Here is a 20,302-nt window from a genome sequence, read left to right as displayed (position 1 = left end):
GACATATCGATGCGGCTGCACCGCATCATATGGCCATTTTCGTCACGACAAGGGAAGCGAGCAAATAGTCTCCACATACGATGATGCGGCCAACACCGCATCTCGCGTGTTTCTTGATCACAAGTGGGAGACGCGGTAACTTCAGGCGTTACCGCATGCAGCGATGCGGCTCGCACCGCACCCTGCATATCAACAAGTGGACTGACACGCCAGGCAAGTGGCTGACACCACGAGGCAAGTGGCGCCGGCGACAGTCCCTGTCAGAGCTATTAAAGCAATGGGCTGACGTGGCGTAACCCCCACGGCCGGCGAGACTGACACACCTGCAACGGTGCAGCTCGTCGTCAGCCCATCCATCAATCTCCTCCTTCACTCCTCGGCTATAATACCGACCCCAAACCAGGTTTGAGGTATCTCTTCACAACTCTCACTACTACTATATCTTGCTTTGCTTCCCAAGCAAACTACTGATTCTCACGCCGGAGAGTGGTAACAAGGAGCACCCCCACCCATCCTCCTTGTTACGAGTCACGGCTTGTTTCCTTGTGCAGGAGATCACCCGGTGACCCAGCCAGCGATCTCCGAGAGGAAGGATTAACCCTTCTTGACGAGACACAGTGTGTTAACCCCCGGTTAACCATTGTTCATCATTGGCCCACCGCTACTCTTAGCACTTTTTAATCCATCCCTCTCCCTCTCAAGATCATGACTGATAACCAAAACACCAATGCGGATAATCCAAATCCCCGCCCAACAGGGGTCCACCCTTCGACCCCCCAACCCGGACACATTGGCACGTCCACCCAAAGGATCCCATCCTTTGCGTTCGGACACGACTTATCACAGGCCCCAACTGTGCTCCACCAGGCGGACTTACACTCCTGGTACCAACAGCAGACTGACCTGCTGATAGCGGCTTACAACCGCGCTTGTACGGAAGCAAACGTACAAGCTGGGCCTACTCCAATACAACACACACCTGCCAACCGTATACTCCAATACGATGGCAGGTTACACTCACGTCCGGCTTCCAGAAGCCGACATGACGACCGTGGATCATCTTACTGTTCGGTCAATACACTCAATGAGGATACTTCCTCATATGAGTCCCGCTCCAGGGCCAGTGCATACCCGCCTGGGCCCCTATGGCGAAGATAGGAGGCGGTCAGCCTCCAGGCGCGGCCCAGGCATCCAGAGCCGACTGGGCCCGCAACCTTACACGGAAGGGTACGGCCATACCGACCCTGACGATCAAACCTACCGCGGGGAGTCTCACGACACCAACAGCAGACCGGGGGGACGCAACTATGTTCCTCCCAGTCACCCCCGCACTACATACCTCAAGGCGGCAAAGCGCCCTGTGCACGAACCATACAGGCCAAGGGCCGCGGCCGAAAATTCAAAATTCGTCCCGCACATCGCCAACGCCGACATCACAACGACAAAATTCCCAGTCAACATTGGGAAATACAGTGGCTCGACCGACCCGGACGACCACATGAACATCTTCACAGGCGCAGGCGTCAATGGCAGGTGGGACGAACCCACCTGGTGCAATTTTTTCCCCCAGACCCTTATCGGTCTGGCGAGGGCATGGTTTGATTCTTTGCCAGTGGGATCACTGGATTCTTTCGAGGACTTGCGCGCCAAGTTCCTCGGCCCATTTCAGCCAGCAGCGACGCCACGAACGCGATTCGTTGGACGTCATGAACATCTGGCGAAGGGGATGACGAATCGCTCGAGGCATTCGTCATCCGTTACAATAAAGAATGCCTAGAGATAGGCGACGTGGCGGACCAAATGGCGCGAAACCATTTTATTCGGGCCGTCAAAGACAGAGAGATGATCATGACCATCTCTGGCAAGGAGGGGTTGCCTAAAAAATGGGAAGATGTTATGACCGCAGTCAAGACATATGCCCAGACACAGCGGTCGCTCGAACCGCACGTCAAAAAGGCAAAACCCCAAGCCGAAACATCCCACCAAGGGTCCAAACGTAACAACAAACGAAACCGGGATGCAGGCAATCGGGATATTACTAAACCGTATTTCCCGCAACCCCAACACGTTTGACCCACAATGCTACAACCCTGCCCGAGACACTAGGGCACAAAGAAAAGAATCTCGGACCGCAAATGGACCGAGATCAACCAGTCGCCAAGAGAGGTCCTCCTCGCAGACCCACAATTCTTGCGGCCGGCCCAACCAATGAAGTCCAAGAAAAGTCAGGACCTCACACTATACTGTGAGTACCACAAGGACTCGGGCCACACCACCAACAACTGCATCAGTCTCCGGCTGGAGATTGAGCGGGCGTTGAAAGAGGGGAAACTGCAACACCTTTTGCCAGGTGGACAAAAGCCCACCAAGCATATCACCCCTCACAACGAAGGTACCTCCTCCGGAAAGAAAGCCATGTACGTGGCTTCCACCCACATGATTTACGGAGGCAAGGGTAGGCCGCGCAAAGCGGCACGAAGACCGGACAATGATTGGAAAGACGAGCAAGTCGTCTTCCCAAAAGTCCGAGGCGGACCGCGTGATAGACGCGCCGTCGTCATTTCAGGCCAGCTGGCCCATTACTGCACCGAGCGTCTGTTCATCGACCCGGGCAGTACATCCGATATAATCTACGAGCAATGCTTCAATCAATTTGACCAAGAGGACAAAGATCGGTTGCAAGCCGTAGATTACCCGCTGGCCGGATTCGCAGGGGAAACAGTCTTTCCCCTAGGTCAAATTACATTTCCCGTGCGTCTTACCAATGGTAAACACACGCGGACGGAGGAGGTAAACTTCATGGTTTTACCCCACACCTCCAATTATGACGTCCTCCTTGGGAGAGAATCCCAAGGAGATTTCAATATGATCACATCCGTCCCCCACTCCGCGGTTGGTTTCCCAACCGCATCGGGGGTTGCAATCATCTACGCCCGCAAGGACGTCATGATGACGGACGAAGCACGTCCGACAAAGGTCGCAAGGCCTTCCCCCGTCGGCCAACCGGAAAAATGGGTTCTCAACCCAAAGCATCCGAAACAGAAGGTCACATTGGGTCACGCCTTATCCTCGACCACCAGAGCGCACCTGAAGGAGCTCCTCTTCAGGAACCAAGACATCTTCGCGTGGACTCCCGCAGACATGACAGGGGTCCCACGCGAAATAGCGCAGCACTATTTGAATACCAAACCAGGTATCAAGCCAGTGATCCAAGGCCAACGCCACCTTGGGTCAGCTAAAAATCAGGCGATGCAAGAGCAGATCGAAGAACTGCTCTCCGCAGGTATACTGCGGGAAGTCAAGTACCAGACTTGGTTATCCAACCCTGTCATGGTAGAAAAATCATCCGGGGGCTGGCGCATGTGCGTCGATTACAAGGACCTTAACAAGGCCTGCCCCAAGGATTGTTACGCGCTTCCAGAAATCGGCGAAAAGGTCGATAACCTCGCGCCATTTCGGTGGAAGTGTTTCCTCGATTGCTACAAAGGGTACCACCAGGTACAAATGGCACTTGAGGATGAAGACAAAACGGCATTCCGGACCCCAACCGGAAATTACTGCTATACAAAAATGCCGTTTGGGTTGCGCAACGCGGGCTCAACCTACCAAAAACTGATGAACGACACTTTCCGCGGTCAAATAAGCAAAAGTGTCGAAATCTATATGGACGACCTGGTCGTCATGAGCATGGAGGAAGATACCATGCTCACCGATATAGAACGAACATTCCAAACTCTGCGAAGCGTCAACATGAAGCTCAATCCAGGGAAATGCTCGTTTGGAATGGAAGAAGGCAAATTCCTTGGGTTCATCGTCACCAAAGATGGATTCAAGGTAAACCCGGAAAAAGTGCAGGCGATCGAGCGCATGCCATCGCCTGCATCGATGAAAGATATGCAACGCCTGGCCGGAAGGCTGGCGGCACTCAACAGGTTTTTGGCTAACCACGCAGCCAAGTCATACCCTTTCATCAAGACCCTGCGAAGCTGTTCAAAGAAAGAACAATTCCAGTGGACCACAGAGGCTGAAAAGGCCTTCCGGGAAATGAAGGAGTGTTTGATACAACTCCCAACACTAACCGCACCATGCAAAGATGAGCCACTCATCTTATACCTATCCGCTGCAAACAACGCAGTGGGCGCGGTATTAATAGTGGAACGAGCGGGGGTTCAAACACCCATCTATTATATCAGCAAAATGCTCAACGACCCAGAGACGAGATACTCAATAATGGAAAAATTGGTACTAGCACTGGTACATGCTTCAAGACGGTTACGACGCTACTTCGTAAACCACATCATCACAGTGCTAACCAATTACAGGATCGGCCCGATCCTGTCCAAACCCGACATCTCTGGGAGATTAGCAAAATGGGCAATTGAGCTGGGCGCACATACGATACATTACAAACCGCGCCCTGCCATCAAAGGCCAAATCTTAGCTGATTTCGCCGCTGAAGTACCAGCGGATCGCATCCAAGAATGCGAAGAATCCCAAAATCCTGCGCCCCCACCACCCTCCTCAGAAGTATGGGCACTATTTACCGATGGTGCATCCAACGAGGAAGGCGCGGGCGCCGGTCTGCGACTCGTCAGCCCTAACGGCCAAGAGCTTACATATGCCATCCGCCTCGATTTTAAAAGCACGAACAACGAGGCAGAATATGAAGCACTATTAGCCGGGCTACGTTTAGCAGTCAAAATCGGCGTGCAACATCTGGAAGCGCACGTCGATTCTTTGTTAGTTGCGGGCCAGGTACGCGGCGACTATGCCGCCAAAGGGGATATCATGATCCTCTACCTCGAGCAAGCCCTGCAGCTAAAATCCAAATTCGCTTCATTCAATATTCGACACATTAATCGAAGCGAAAACAAATCCGCGGATGCACTATCAAAGCTTGCATCCACCAGCTTCCAACACCTGGCAAAGGAGGTACGTATCGAGATTTTGCAAAATCCTTCGGTTCCTCTACGCCAGGTCAGTGTCATTCAATACGGAACAACGTCATGGATGACACCAATTATCGCATACCTTCAGTCAGGTGTGACTCCCGAGAGCAAAACAGAGGCACGTAAGTTGCAATACAAAGCGTGCCACTATCAAATGGGAGACGGTATCTTATACCGAAAGTCATACCTCGGACCGCTCCTCCGATGCGTTAATCCACAAGATGCCACATACCTCATCCGAGAGATACATGAGGGTATATGTGGCATACATGCTGGACCACGCACGGTCGTGGCAAAAATCATGAATGCCGGGTATTACTGGCCCGACATGCACCTGGACGCCGTCAAAGAATTACGCAAATGCATGGACTGCCAGCGCCATGCTCCAAAAACTTTGCGACCAAAGAACAATCTGGTTCCCGTCACTACTGCATGGCCTTTTCAAAAATGGGCAATCGACGTAGTGGGACCATTCCCGGACGCACCAGGTGCAGTTAAATTTATCATAGTGGCGGTTGATTACTTCACAAAATGGGTAGAGGCGAAACCACTCGCTTCCACCACTGCTATGATAACAAGAAAGTTCATTTGGGAGCACATCATCTGCCGTTTCGGTTTACCAATGTACATTGTTACCGACAACGGCACCAACTTCGCTGCCGACGAATTCCAAAAATGGCTAGAAGAGCTGAACATCAAACACATATTCTCGTCAGTCGCACACCCGCAAGGGAACGGCCAAGTCGAGAGTATAAATAAAGGCCTAGTCGAAGGAATCAAAGCACGATTGGGAACAGCCAGGCGTGGCTGGGTCGATGAACTCCCAAGTATCTTATGGGCTCACCGCACTAGCCCAAAAACAAGCAATGGGGAAACACCTTTCAGCCTCGTCTACGGGTCTGAAGCGGTGATACCCGCGGAAATGGGCCTCCCGTCTCCTAGAATGTTGGCTATCGAAAAGCTAGACAACAACAGGGAACGTAGGATCGATTTGGACCTCCTAGAAGAAAGGCGCGAGAACGCCGCCATCAACGAGGCCAAATACAAATCCAAACTGGAAAAGTATTACAACGCGCGAGTCCGCGTTTGTACTTTAAATCCAGGGGACTACGTCCTACGTGACAACGAGGCATCTAACGCCGAGCGCCCAGGAAAACTTGCCCCCAAGTGGGAAGGACCCTACCTCATCAGCGAGGTCTTAGGGAAGGGCGCATACAGGTTACAAACACTAGAGGGCGAACCTATCGCCAGAACATGGAACGCACAACAGCTTAGACGCTGCTATATGTAAGCTATGTTCTTACACTCTCTATGTAACCTATTGGGCCGCAGGCCATTTGCAAATAAATAAATAAGCAATTTTCTACATTATTGTTTGTTATTACTATTACAAATGCGTGTTCCACTTTGCGGTATCCCAAAAACAGATTGGCAAAATCTTCATTCGTGATACCCATACAAAGTGGTAACCACACACAAATATTGTAATAGGCCAGCAAAAGACAAACAGACTTGCATGTTTTATCCGGCCGGATACACAAGTTTTTGTTAAACACAATTCCTGAGCCCCAAAAAGGCAAACAACGGAATTGACGCGGACTCATACGACAAAGGTATGGAGTACACTCGACCCCATTCACAAACGGGTAGAGTTCCGGTAATATAAGCTTTTACAAAGTTCACACAATTCTAAAAACCCTCACACGGTAAATAACAGAATTGATGCATACCCATACAACAAAAGCATGGAGTATACTTGACCCCGTTCATAAATGGGTAAAGATTACGCATACACACGTTCAGACATGCAAGAATTAAAAACACTTGTACAAACTGAACAAAGAAACTTTATATTCAAAAATTTCAAGTATCCACATGATGCTTACGGAATTTACATAAAGTTCCTATTCTATACAAGAGGAATACAAAAAAGGAGGCACACTAGCCAACCTAAACCCTATTTTGTACCGCTGGTCCCCGCGTCTCCTCCGACACCACCAGCGGGTTCTTCCTCTTCCACATCCGGATAAAGCATCCGCAAGCGGTCGACATAGTCCGCAACCTCCAAACACTCGTCCAGCTCCCCTACACAGGCAAGGGGCGTGTCATAAAAGGAGGCTACGGCCGCTTTCAGACGACCCTCGGTATCCACATCACGGAACCCGGATGCCTGATCAGTATAACCGCCTGCGGACAATACATTGATATGCCCAATGCAGCGGTTATAACCAGCCTTGAAGCCAGCATCGCGCGCACGCTCTTTAACCAGGTCCAAACCAGATGAGGTCTCAGGAGCATTCATGATAGCCTCGACAATCTGCAATAAAAAAAATCATAAGTCTTGAATGCTAACCCAAGCAAATGTAAAGGCAATGGACACTTACACGCGCAATGTCGTGAGTCCGCAGCCACTCACGGTCAGCTTCCAGCTGGTTAAAAGAGGACACCAAGACATCCTTGGCCTCAACGGCAGCGTCGGCTCGCTTCTCCGCATCAGACACGCGGGCAGTAAGGTCCGTAACCGCAACCGCCCGGGACTGAACCTCAGCCTGTTACAAGAACAGCAAACGGTTCACCCGATAAATATTTTCAAAAAAATAAAGGAAATATAAAACAGAGGTAAGGAAACATACCTGAAGGCTGGAAACAACCTTATCCAAACGAATGCGCTCCGCATTCACCTCTTCCAGAGCCTTGGAAGAACGGCTCTCCTTCTCCGCGGCCTCTTCAAGGGCCTTTGAGGCACGAGCCCCGGCTGCTTTGGCCTCTTCAAGCGCCTTCAGGGCCTCATCCTTTGCCTGCAGCGCTTTAGCTGCTGCGGCCTCAGCCGCAGCTTTTTCATTGCCCAAGGCAACATTTGCCGCCTTGGCGTTTGCTAGCTCCTGCCGAGTATGAAACAGAAGATTGTTCTGCTTAGCCCAAGATTCGTTCCACTTCTTGCGCTCGTTGGATGAAATTTCCTCCCAACGCTTACGCTCATCAGCAAGGAGTTTAGCAAGGGTACGCACCTGTTTCAGTTGGACAGTAGCAGCCCACTCAGAGGTCTGCTTCTGCTTCTCAAAAGCAGCTTTATCCTTCTCAAGCTGCTCCGCACCCGCACGAGCAGCCTCGACCAACTTCTCGGCTTCCGCCCGCATACGAGCAGCCTCCTCCTCGCGGCGGCCTAGCACCTTATAATCTTCCAAAATGGCATTAGCCACAATGGAAGTCCCTACCAACATGGTCGAGAGCTGGTTTATACGCAGCTCCCGCGGTGCGGCACGAGCCCGCTCAACTTCAAAGGGGGTCCCCAGACCGCCCAAGATCTCCCTGCAGGCCGCAGGGTCGTTAGCAATATCATCCCCCTGCAATACAGTCCAGGGGGGTCGATGGTACAGCGTACTGCGATCCTGGGAGTAGGTGCGGTAGTAATACTCCAATTCAGACTCCCCAGGCTGAATTGGAGGCCCGTCATACCCCGCACCACCGGCAGACGAGCTAGTACCCTTATCAACCGAAGACTTCTGCGGCCCAGCATCATGCTGCCGCGCTTCAGCGCCAGTTTTTTGCGGTTCAGCGTCAGAATGTTGCTTCCCAGTAGCAGTGAACCGCAAACTCAAATCGTCTCCCTCATTGGGAGAGATCAGGTTGTTAGACGAGTCGACAGTATCGAATATCTGGGCCGCAGCATTCTCTGCGGTACCCTCCTTCTGCACGGTTGACTCAGGTACCACCTTGACAGGAGGTGTCGACGGCACCTCCGTTCCACCCGCACCCATGGCACGCGGAGGGGACTCCGGAGCATCGAAGATAGAAAAATCTTCATCTTGACGCTCTGCAAAAAAGTCAAATAGCTATCAGAACTAGTTACACAACAGTTCAGACTAGATAGCCTACACTTACCAACGACAACCGCAGGTTTTTTCTGCGCCGGAGCAGACCTTTTGGTTACTAGCCTCCGACGTTTGGTTTCAACACCACCAGCAGCTTTCTGCTCTGGCCTCCTCTTCTCACCAATCACAGGGGGACCCGCAGCTGTCCCTCCCGCAGCCACCTCTTCTGCCTGCTTCTTCGCAGCACCAGAACGTGACTCCGCGGCTGTACTCAAACCCTCAAGGGTATCAGATACTATCACATAATCCTTGTGTCGACGAAAAGAGGAATGAGAGATACCTGCTGCCTGCGGCACCAGATGAGGCACAGTAGTGACCTCCTTTATCTTCTTTTGGCAAAAGCGCACGCCCTTCACAGTTTGCCTCTTTGGCACACCTTTCGCTTCAGGGTCCCCCAAGGCCCTAAGATCACCTGCATGGAATCAATACGTCAATAACACAACATGATCAACACAAGTAGCAAAACTTCGATAGTATACCTTTGCCTACTGGCAACTCAACTGCCAGTGCAGCCGCAGTAGGCACCCGGAAGTTACTACGGATGATAGTGTTGTGATCCTGTTCACCATCCGCACAAACTACGGTCTCAACCGTACCCTCGAAATCCGGAGCAAACATCCTCCATGCGGGAGCATCTTCTGATAGTAGACACAAAAGTCAGTAACACACGTAAGGATAAAGAACGTAAAGAAACGAAAAGTACGTACCACCGCTCTTTTCCCGCACCACGGGTTTCGAGTTCTTGCCCCTCCTCAACATCATACGCAACAGCCATAGTTGCGTGTTGGTCAATTTCACAGACTCAATAGTCTGCAGCTGCGGGAACCATTGCACTGATTTCAAACTGGGCATCGCAATGGTCTCTGCTATGATCGTCTCGGTCACATTCCGAAACGTCATATCCACAGCAAGGGCAGCAGACTTGATATAGAAGAACTTCTTCTTCCACATCGTCATCCCCTTAGGGGGAGTCATCAGCTTCGGGGTACCGTCTCGTTGACGGAAAGAAAAGAACCCCATGAACACCGTCATCTGATAAAACCGTCGGAAATCTCCGACGGTAGGCTCTATGCCAAGAGCACGAAAGGTAAACTCAAAATTACGAATCCGAATCATCCCAAATGGACTCACTTGAGAAATGTGGACCCTGTACCACTCCAAGATATCCACAACAAACACCGTCAACGGTAATCGGAGGTTACAATCTACGAAGAAATCGGACCACATGGTCACATAACCGGCCGGAGCGTCGGCACCAGTATCACCCTCTGATGGGTACCGAGCCCCATACTCCGAGGGCATTTGGACCTCAAGCATAAGGCGATCAAAGCTTTTCCTGGTCCACTTCAGCGCCGGTAATCCACTACCGGCAGTCCCATCTTCTTCTTCTTCGGCCACTAAAGGCCGTTCAGGGTTTTCACCCTCCACATTGTGTGGACTAGATGGTTCAGCCATCAAAAATATCAAAGAAACAGAAGATGGGGACAGAAACACTAGAAACCTCACCGGAATTTCAGAAAGAATCGTCGGAGAAGACAGATGACAACTTTCTCTCAAACGGCAAATTTTTTGAATTTTCGACCAAGTGAGAGGAAACCACGAACGGTTTTCCCCTTATATACCCATCGCAATTAATGCGGAGGGAGAAAGCAAATCATCACGTTCAAAAAGAGCGTATCTTGCAACAACACGTGTCGAGCGCCGTTTTAGCTGACGGTTATCACGCGCGCGTGGCCGCCCACGTGCCTGACAAAGAAGACGTTTACACTCCCTGCTACAGTGCATTTAATGCCTCGGGCAGTGCAAATGTCCTTTCATTTCAGCACATGCAGAAACGTCTCACCAACTTCTACCAACTCACACGTGCGATCAAGCCACGTAGGCGAGAAAAAGCGACAACATTATCCAAAAAACCTAAGCGGCATGCGGTTTTTCTGGTTTACCGCACCATAACCCATACCGCATGTCGTTTTTTTATATACCCTAAAAAATAGGTAGAAATATATCTATCTATACTATAAAGGGATATATTACCTTTTCCGCATCACTCACGAGCACACGTGAAATATGCGGAAGTGACACACATGAACCCATTCAGATGTGTCAGATGCTCAGAACCAGTGTTGTTCTTTGGACTGAACCGCATCTCAGGAACAGGCAAAGCGCATTGCCTTCAATTTCTTCAAGCTTCAAATCCCTCCTGTCCGGTTCACAACCACAGAGGGTGCATGAACAACTTCTTCAGAAAAAAGAAGGAACGGAATCTACGCGCCCGCACATCAGCAGCCCTGACTCCTGAACCTTCAAGAGTTACATCCGTGCAACAAGCAAACTTTGAGCGAATATGGGACTGCAACATCGCAGACACCCATGAAGAGCTACAGACATAACCATAGCTTCCGCAGAGTGGTTGCTACGGAAGAGCAAAGCTCACTCCACATCACCGAACGAGGCTACCTCGTTATAAACTCGGTATTGGAGCGTGAAGGAAAGTGGCTCCAGAAAGAACGCAGATACGTGCTCTAAACAAGCACTTATCAAGCAGCAAGTGTCCGAACAGCGGTAACAAGTCTGCCTATGACTTTGTTTACCTGCCAACGGACCGCGGTAACAAGTCTGCTTAGGACTTTGTTTACCTACCAATGGATCGCATGGAATAAACAACGATGGGCATCCCCTTGCCTATGACCATGTTTATTTACCCATAGTTTAGATCCACATTGTTCGACCAAACAGGGCCAACAATGACGCAACGAAGTAACCGCAAAGAACGTACGGTTACTTGAGAGCTATCAAGACAAACACGAACACCCCACAAAAAAGGGATGGTCATCTCATCATAGGATGCTGAACATAGAACTTGAGCAAAGTTCTAACACAACATCCAAAACCTTCAAACCCGACCGCAAAGGTTGGTTTAAAAGCTTTTCTTTTCTTCTTCGTGCACCATTCTGGCAAATGGTTCGAAGAAGAAACCACCTCCAAGAGGTTCGAAACATGTGCAAACCTTCGAACCACCATCCCAGAGGTTGGTTCGAAGTTTGTGCAGCATTACTATGAAGGTCCCTAACAGGCCTTCAACACAACAACAGGTGGCAACCCACCTGATGACATGCAACGGCTGAGAATTTCGCATCAAGCGAAACCCCTTCACCGGTACGGAAGAGGCATAGCCGGATTTTTTACCAGATCACCACCTTGATCTGGCCTAGAATTTTCTCCAGACTGCCAAACTACCTTCCTACACCATAAGTCCAGTGTTCCTCCCACGTGCAACTTGCACAAAGTAGCAACACTAGACTGGGGGGACTTGAAGGGGTATGGTCCCAAAACGACCATTACCCGCATCAAACAAACCCCTACCAGTAAGCAAACCGCACCCATGCGGTCACATCCTTCGAACCCATTCGGTCCGAAGATGAACAGCTTGACCTAAGTACAAAAGAAGATGAACATATCGATGCGGCTGGCACCGCATCATATGGCCATTTTCGTCACGACAAGGGAAGCGAGCAAATAGTCTCCACATACGATGATGCGGCCAACACCGCATCTCGCGTGTTTCTTGACCACAAGTGGGAGACGCGGTAACTTCAGGCGTTACCGCATGCAGCGATGCGGCTCGCACCGCACCCTGCATATCCCACAAGTGGACTGACACGCCAGGCAAGTGGCTGACACCACGAGGCAAGTGGCGCCGGCGACAGTCCCCTGTCAGAGCTATTAAAGCAATGGGCTGACGTGGCGTAACCCCCACGGCCGGCGAGACTGACACACCTGCAACGGTGCAGCTCGTCGTCAGCCCATCCATCAATCTCCTCCTTCACTCCTCGGCTATAAATACCGACCCCAAACCAGGTTTGAGGTATCTCTTCACAACTCTCGAACTACTACTATTATCTTGCTTTGCTTCCCAAGCAAACTACTGATTCTCACGCCGGAGAGTGGTAACAAGGAGCACCCCCCACCCCATCCTCCTTGTTACGAGTCACGGCTTGTTTCCTTGTGCAGGAGATCATCCACCGGTGACCCAGCCAGCGATCTCCGAGAGGAAGGGATTAACCCTTCTTGACGAGACCAGTGTGTTAACCCAGCCCGGTTAACCATTGTTTCATCAGTGTCCATCGGCAAACATTCGGAAATTGTTCCATGTATCTCTAATTGCTGATAAAAAATATAGACCTGGTGTAGATCTTAGCAACGTCTTTTTCCAATGTAGTTTGACTCCAATCAGCTGGCTCAGTATATCTTGAAATATGATCATTTTTCCTATGATTGAACCTTTGAACATCCATTGCCCCATCAAACTGATTCATAAACTCTACGAGTGTGAGTTGTGAATTAGCAACCTGACAAAAAAATGGTTCTCACTCTCTGATCTTGAAGTTGTTCTCATAAGACCTGACATTGGCTCATGCCGGTAAAAAGCCGGAATCCACATGGATCTCATCCCAAACATATCATCAATCCATTTGTTTTCAGTAAGACCGAACTCAATCATCACCAACTTCCACTGTCTCTCGAATTCTTCAGGCTCAATCGAATCAGTCCAAACAATGTCGCACATCCTCCTTTTAAACTCATCATTATTGCACAACTCGTGCCCAACCTTTAACAATAAATGCATTTTATATCAGTCTATTACAAAAAGCTATAATAATTAAAAATAACACCAACAAAAACACAAAAAATGTTGCATGCTCTACCTTATCTGCCACTTTTTTCATTATGTGCCACATACACAATCTGTGTCTGCTAATAGGGAAAACCTCCTCAATAGCCTGTTTCATATCAGGGTCTTGATTCGTCACTACAACATTAGGCTGTCGACCAAATGACTTTAAAAATGAATTTAGAAGCCATTTATATGATTCGATACTCTCTGATGCTAACAACCCAGCTGAGAGTGTTACATTCCGACAGTGGTTGTCAATGCCTGTGAACGGAACAAACACCATCTTGTACCTGAACAACAAATGCGAAATCACGTTTATTATATGCGAATTAATAAAAATCAAATGCGAAACCAGGGGGAAAAGCATGCGATATATTCAACACCACTCTGTTGTCTACACATGCGATATTGAACACTCATTAACAGACAAAACATGCGAAAAATCAGTAACAAAACATGTTCGTCTTTGAAACAGTTACCTGTTTGTCTTGAAGGTTGCATCGAACGATATCACATCGCCAAATTCCATATAGTTAAGCTTGCATAAACCATCAGCCCAGAACAACCCAGTTAACCGTTTGCCATCGTCAACAGAGTATTCAAACGAATAATCAGCTAAATACTGTTTTTTGTCAGTCATCCTATTAATCACCATGTCAGCGTCATACTCTCCTATATAGCTGTTTATTCGCTTCCTAAAATTTTTGCAATCATCAACCGTGGCACCAACGTTCTCGAAACCACCATAACGTTTCCTCATTATATGGAAAGCTTTGACAGGACCAAGGTTTAAAGTGCCAAGTTCCCAAACCATCTCCTCCTGGACATCTGACAATTGTTTGTAAGCTGGGAGCATATGAATGTCATTTTGACAAACAAACTTATGGTTATGACCATCAACAAATCTCTTGACTGTATATAATCTACCATCCACAGTGCAAATCACAAGTTGAGCTTTGCATCCGGTCCTAATAGTCCCCCTGTTCCTGGTTTTGAATTGCTTTTTTGACTTGGAATTATCATCAATACACACAGGCTTATATCCCTCTTTAGAACAAACAAAATACTTAGTCTTGATTATACCACCACTGTATACTTCGCCACCTTTCCGAATAGAAAAACCAGCTAACTTAGCATATGATTGATAAAACGCATATGCTTGTTCAATGGAGATAAATTGCATCCCAACAACAGGTGTAGCTGATGCCTGAACCTCCGGAGTGTAAACCCTTTCATCTACATGAATCAAAATAAAAAACATAAAAAGTCATACAAACCACATGCGAATCGTCTGATAAATACATGCGAAATGATGATATTGATTAATCTGAATTACATATGTGATTTATTACATAATCAAATGCGAAATTACAAAAAAAACAAAACCAAATGCGAATTGTAAAGATTAATAACATGCGAAGTTATACATGCTGCTTCTAAAAAAAAAATACATAAGTATCATCAACATTCAAACTACAAAAACAGCTACAACAATGCTACGCTTAAACAAAAAACAATTATACGAACAAATTTAGATATCTGAATTAACATAATTACCAATAGAAATCTCGTTTGCAGCACTTGAACTTGAAACTGGAATTGGAATTGGATTTGCAGGTCGCGGATTTAAAACATCCTCAATCGAAACTCTCTGATAAGCAGATAATTGAGCATGATCACCGATCGGTTGATTTTCTTCAAAATCATCTTCTGTTTGTCCAGTGCTACTCTGTGGATCCATCGAAAATAGACAAACTGAATGAAACCCTATCACGTACGAACGAAAACTGCAAATTGTGAATTATGGAAAATTTGAAACTGATTTGAATAATAATTACCGGGATATCAGTGTAACGAACTTCTCGCTGAATGAATGAAGAGACGAATTTGCCCTCTGATGGTTAGGTTAATTGTCTGATTTAACCTTCTTAAACCGAACTCAATCAGGACACGTGTACGGCTCACAATATAGCGTACATAATGTAGGATAACCATATTTGTACCATACTCTTTACCTACATATATATATATATATATATATATATATATATATATATATATAGGACAAAGATCCGTTAGGAACCACCCTTTATTGCGAGAACCGCGAGAACTAATGTGAACACAACCAAAAAATGCCTAAAAATAGCTAAAAAACACATAATTTTTTTTATATTTTTTATATAAAAATCGCTACTTTTAGTAGTCAAAAAAAATTTGTTTTTAAAAAAAATAGATTTTTTTAGGTTTTTGGGGGTTTAGTTTTTAGCATTTTAGCTTGGGGGGGGGGGGGGGAGGGGTTAGGTTTTTTTGGGGGGGGGGAGGGGGGTTTAGGTTTTTTTTTTTTTTGGGGGGGGGTTGGGGGTTAGGGTTTTTTAGGGTTTTTTTTAGGTTTTTTTAGCTATTTTAGGTTGTGTTCACATTGGTTCTCGCGGTTCTCGCATGAACCTTACCTTATATACATATATATATATATAGGATTAGGTTCAAGAGTGAACAACTTCTTAAGAGTGAACTGAGTGAACTAATCTTGACCGTTGATTATTTTTTAATTTAAAAGGGTAAGATTGACATTAGTCAAGTATGTTTAATTGAAATCACTTAATTTTCTCCTCTCTTATCTCTAACTCTCTCTCTCTCTCTCTCATTTTTAATTATTTCTCCATCATTTCTTTATCCATATATTTTGTTTTAGTTTCAACTTTAATATTGTTTTTCTTTTATTGTCCATATAGATAGATATCATAATATATTGTTTTTAACTTTTTATAATTTTTAATAAATATTGAAAAAATTTTCTGAGATTGAAATTATAATTATTTTTGGACATTAATTTTTTTTTTTGAATATGTGATGAAGTTATTTATTTTTGAATACATGTGATATGTTTCGTTTTCATTAATTTCATAATTTTTATATGAATCTACTTGTGTGTATGCATAATATACTATATGTTGTTAATATACACATATGTAACCATTTCTGAATATAATACACGGATGTATAAAAGACTGTACACATGCGTATAAACTAACAGCTGTGTATTTTGTATAAACTGATAGTTAGCGAGACTGTACACATGTGTATATACTAACAGGGGTATATCATGTATAAACTGATAGTTAGTGAGACTGTACACATGTGTATAAACTAACATTTGTGTATCTTGTATAAACTGATACTAGCGAAACTTACACATGTGTATACACTAACAGTGGCGGACCCAGGAATTTTTTCATGGGGGTGCGGACAATTTTTAAAAATTTTAGGCCCCAAGGTATATAAGTAAAAAATCGGTTCGTATCGGGTCGGGTCGGGTCATGTAAAACAAAAGAACATCGAGCTAAATTTATATAATCATCAAAAATATGTCAAACCATGTTACAAACATAATTAAAACGTCACCCTACGGGTTTTCATTTTTTGAAATCTATCCAAAACATGACTCCATAACATATTACATAATATATCAACTATTCAAGCCCTAGAAATCATAATGTAAATAACCCTAAAAATCATCTAAACAACATATACACCATAAAAAGAAAAAGCCAAACATTCTTCACTAACAACATATAACCACTGGGTGTCAGCCCAGTGGCCACCGACACCCATCTTAAAAACCTGCAAGGGGGAGGTCGCAAGTTCGATTCTTACCCTGAGCAGACTGGGGAATTCACCGCCAGGGCGCTTGGTCGGGTAGCAAACTGGGGAGGGGGATCCCTCCCGCGGTCAGGGGTACCGTGCATTTACCTTTTTTTAACAAATATAACCTACCAGATCTACTATGTGGTGTATGCGGCTATAAAAAAAAGGCAAAATATCATCACTAACAAAATATAACCCACCATATAACATAATGAAAAACAAAACGAAGCACATGTCTACTGTCATGGTTAGTATGCGGCTAATATCGACCAAAAAATCAACCAAAATTCATCAAAAATAACAAAGAAATTTACCCGTGTTCGATCGACGGTGGTAAGGTGGCTGATTACGGTGGTATAGAGAGAGCGGGAGAGAATATGTAAGGGTTTTGGGCTTGTTTATTATTATTTTTTTTTTGGTTTGAAATATTGTTGATTTGTTGGGTTTGTTTATTGGGCTAAGACTTAGTAGTGGGCTAGTTAAACGTATTAAGTATTTGGGTTTAGTTATTTAGGTATTAAAAGTTATATAATTTAGGTAGTATTTAAAAAAAATCAGAGTTTACTAAAAAAATTTAAAATATAAATTGATAACACTTTTTACCTAAGGGTTGCAGACGAAAAATTCCAAGAGGTGCGGACGGAAAATTCCAAGGGGTGCGGACGAAAAATTCTAAGGGGTGCGGACGGGATTTTCGACGGAACTTAGCACTAAATTTTTTTTTCCCGGGGGTGCGCCCGCCCACCCTTGGCTTTCTCTTACGTCCGCCCCTGTACACTAATAGCTGTGTATCTTGTATATACGGAAACTAGCGGGATTTTTGGATTTTGATTATATTGTTTAATAAATGCAATTTACAAAAGACACAAATACCCTTTTGTTAATTATTTTAAAGAGAAGTTACAACATTATAATTACAATCTTGTCATTGTTTAAAAATCTCTGGATGATGTAATCCAATGGCCCAGATTAGTTCACACAATTCACTCTCAACCTGGTGTTCACTCCAGAACCCTACCCTATATATATATATATATATATATATATATATATATGTGTGTGTGTGTGTGTGTGTGTGTGTTGTATGTATATGTGTGTGTGAGAGATTTTGTTTTTTTGTGCCCGTCCTCGTTGTCTCCTCCCCGCCGATCTCGACACCGACGTTCCACCCAGAATGGTGTTTGGGGGCGTCGTCGTGTCACACCCTGGCTTTGCGGAAACGTGGGTTAATTTGGTGTGACTTCTTAATACCATAGCTTAATCACAACAAAGCTATATGAAAGTAAAACCATGCAGATCATCCATTGATTTAAGTTTTATAATAAAAGTACCACAACATTGTTTTAAAGCGTTGACACATGCAACGGAAATTACAACCTAATAATATAAAAAACATTGTTCAGAAGACATAACCACAAACATAAAACAGCCGTAGTTTAAGAACTGTGACTCGTCCAAGTAAAAGCCACAACCCCTAAACTTGGATGACCTCATAACCCTTACGTAGTGTGAAAACGTAACATACCGTGCCAGATCCTTAGTTCCCTGAAATACATGTATGTTGGAAAAATCAACAAAAATGTTGAGCGAGTTCATGTGTAGTGAGTATGTAAAACCTTTGTAAGTATAAAAACCCTAGTATGTAGCAAATAAGGAAATAAAGAGATCACCAATGGTTTGCAAGGCTGTTGATATGTGTGAAGTGCAGTAGGAAGACTCAAACCTAGCATATTTTTTCGTCGGGCTCAAAGTCACCCCGAGGTCCGTTCTGTTGGGTCTAGGGCTGGGCTCGCTACACCCAGATAGATCTACCGCTACTGACCATCGGTCCTACACTGAGGATTAATGGTCTTCTGTTCCCGCCTACTCACTCACATGACTTAGCAACAGCCAATCCCTGTCAATGTCACCTTCGTTTCCATGCTGTAGGCTACGATTACGAGTACCTTGATGTTGCCGCGACTGTTGCCTCCAATGTCGTTGCTTGAAACGGAGCCCCATAATCTTTCACCATTAAAGTCCATCTTTTCACATTCAGTGCCACACACTACTCACTGTGCTGGTAGCCACATATTTCACACTATAATCTGTTGTCATCGCTTATGTCCCGATTGATTCGTAAGAGTTGACTCCCACGAGTCGCTGACTAGAGTTAAGAATTCAATTGAAGTCAATTTACTGGTGTTTGTTGCCGGTAGTCAGGGTTGTCCAAATACTGAGGTCGGTAAAGCACTACTCTCATCCTCTTGTCCATCGATCTAACAGGTTATTTGAGTATTACATGGTATGTTACGGGTGTGTTGCAGGAGTAATCACACTCTGGAATCTAAGACGTTAATACATTGAGTTCTAGCAAATGGAGAGAAGCGAGAGAGGTATAGACCAATAATTGTCGTCGCAACATCCAACTCAGGGATGTCCGTACAAGCACCTAACATTCTACACAGTTCGCTAGGCGTTCAGATGGGTGTTCAGGTAATACTCGATAGCATCGAGATTCGAAAGGATTCAGAGAGGAGTAAAAAGGTCACGTTCAAGTAAGAGACAATCACTGTTATGACTCTTATAGACTGTTGTGTTTCACATCAATCAAATAACGGAACAGAACCCCCTTTTCACTCGTTAAGTCTCACTGGGACTCACATGCACCCCACATTATTATTATGTGTGCACCCACAATAATATTGTGATTTGCAAGCTCATCTCAGCTCCTCTTAACTCATGTCAAATGGTTCCTTAAACGCGAATAGTAAGCAAAGAACATCACAAAACGCGAGTCATGAATGTTTAGGGAAATACTTCCCTATCAGTCACATAACACATGCAAGTAATACATGAATTCATACTGTTGTGCTAAACGTGCAATCACATGCAATATCATATGTAAGTGTTCACTAGTTATGCAGTACAATGAGTATACGAAAGATGAACCTTGCAATCTGGAGTTGAGTGTCATGGTCGATTTCGAATCTGTTCGGTTATAGTCTGGTTTTATAAAAACGTTTTAAAACCAAGTTCACTATAACCAGTGGCTCTGATACCAAACTGTCACAACCCCAAAATACCACTTAGGGAATGTCCCTGTTAGGCGTGTGACGTACCAACAACGAGCCACTAATTACATGAAACCCATTCAAGTGAATAAATAAAATCCCCAGTTA

General features: G+C 45.7%; 2 protein-coding genes across 2 annotated transcripts in view; both read right to left on the bottom strand.

Moving 5' to 3' along the window:
- Positions 1–8,103, bottom strand: part of LOC118483783 — a 12,558-nt gene extending 4,455 nt beyond the window's left edge. Inside the window, exons 1-3 of the mRNA XM_035979359.1 lie at positions 7,583–8,103; positions 7,334–7,498; positions 7,216–7,266 (exon numbers count right to left, since the gene is read on the bottom strand). Coding sequence (XP_035835252.1) covers positions 7,216–7,266; positions 7,334–7,498; positions 7,583–8,086 — 720 coding nt within the window. The 5' untranslated portion in view covers positions 8,087–8,103. The remainder of the gene's footprint in view (positions 1–7,215; positions 7,267–7,333; positions 7,499–7,582) is intronic.
- Positions 8,104–8,184: 81 nt separating this feature from the next.
- On the bottom strand, positions 8,185–14,151 carry LOC118483782. The gene is made up of 8 exons (XM_035979358.1): positions 13,976–14,151; positions 13,591–13,786; positions 9,529–10,243; positions 9,301–9,459; positions 9,102–9,233; positions 8,832–9,026; positions 8,406–8,763; positions 8,185–8,293 (listed from the first exon to the last, which is right to left on the bottom strand). The coding sequence occupies exons 1-8, from the start codon at positions 14,149–14,151 to the stop codon at positions 8,185–8,187; spliced, it is 2,040 nt and encodes a 679-aa protein (XP_035835251.1).
- Between the last annotated feature and the right edge of the window lie 6,151 nt (positions 14,152–20,302).

The sequence above is a fragment of the Helianthus annuus genome, chromosome 11 (genome assembly GCF_002127325.2).
Source record: "Helianthus annuus cultivar XRQ/B chromosome 11, HanXRQr2.0-SUNRISE, whole genome shotgun sequence".
NCBI lineage: Eukaryota > Viridiplantae > Streptophyta > Magnoliopsida > Asterales > Asteraceae > Helianthus > Helianthus annuus.
This window is presented reverse-complemented; position numbering and strand designations above follow the sequence as displayed.

Coding starts and splice junctions, on each gene's coding strand:
- LOC118483782 (XM_035979358.1), bottom strand. CDS start 14,151: ATGGTGATTAATAGGATGACTGACAAAAAACAGTATTTAGCTGATTAT. Junction 9,234..9,300: donor TGAGTTGCCAGTAGGCAAAG/GTATACTATCGA, acceptor GATTCCATGCAG/GTGATCTTAGGGCCTTGGGG. Junction 9,027..9,101: donor TCTGGTGCCGCAGGCAGCAG/GTATCTCTCATT, acceptor GTTTGAGTACAG/CCGCGGAGTCACGTTCTGGT.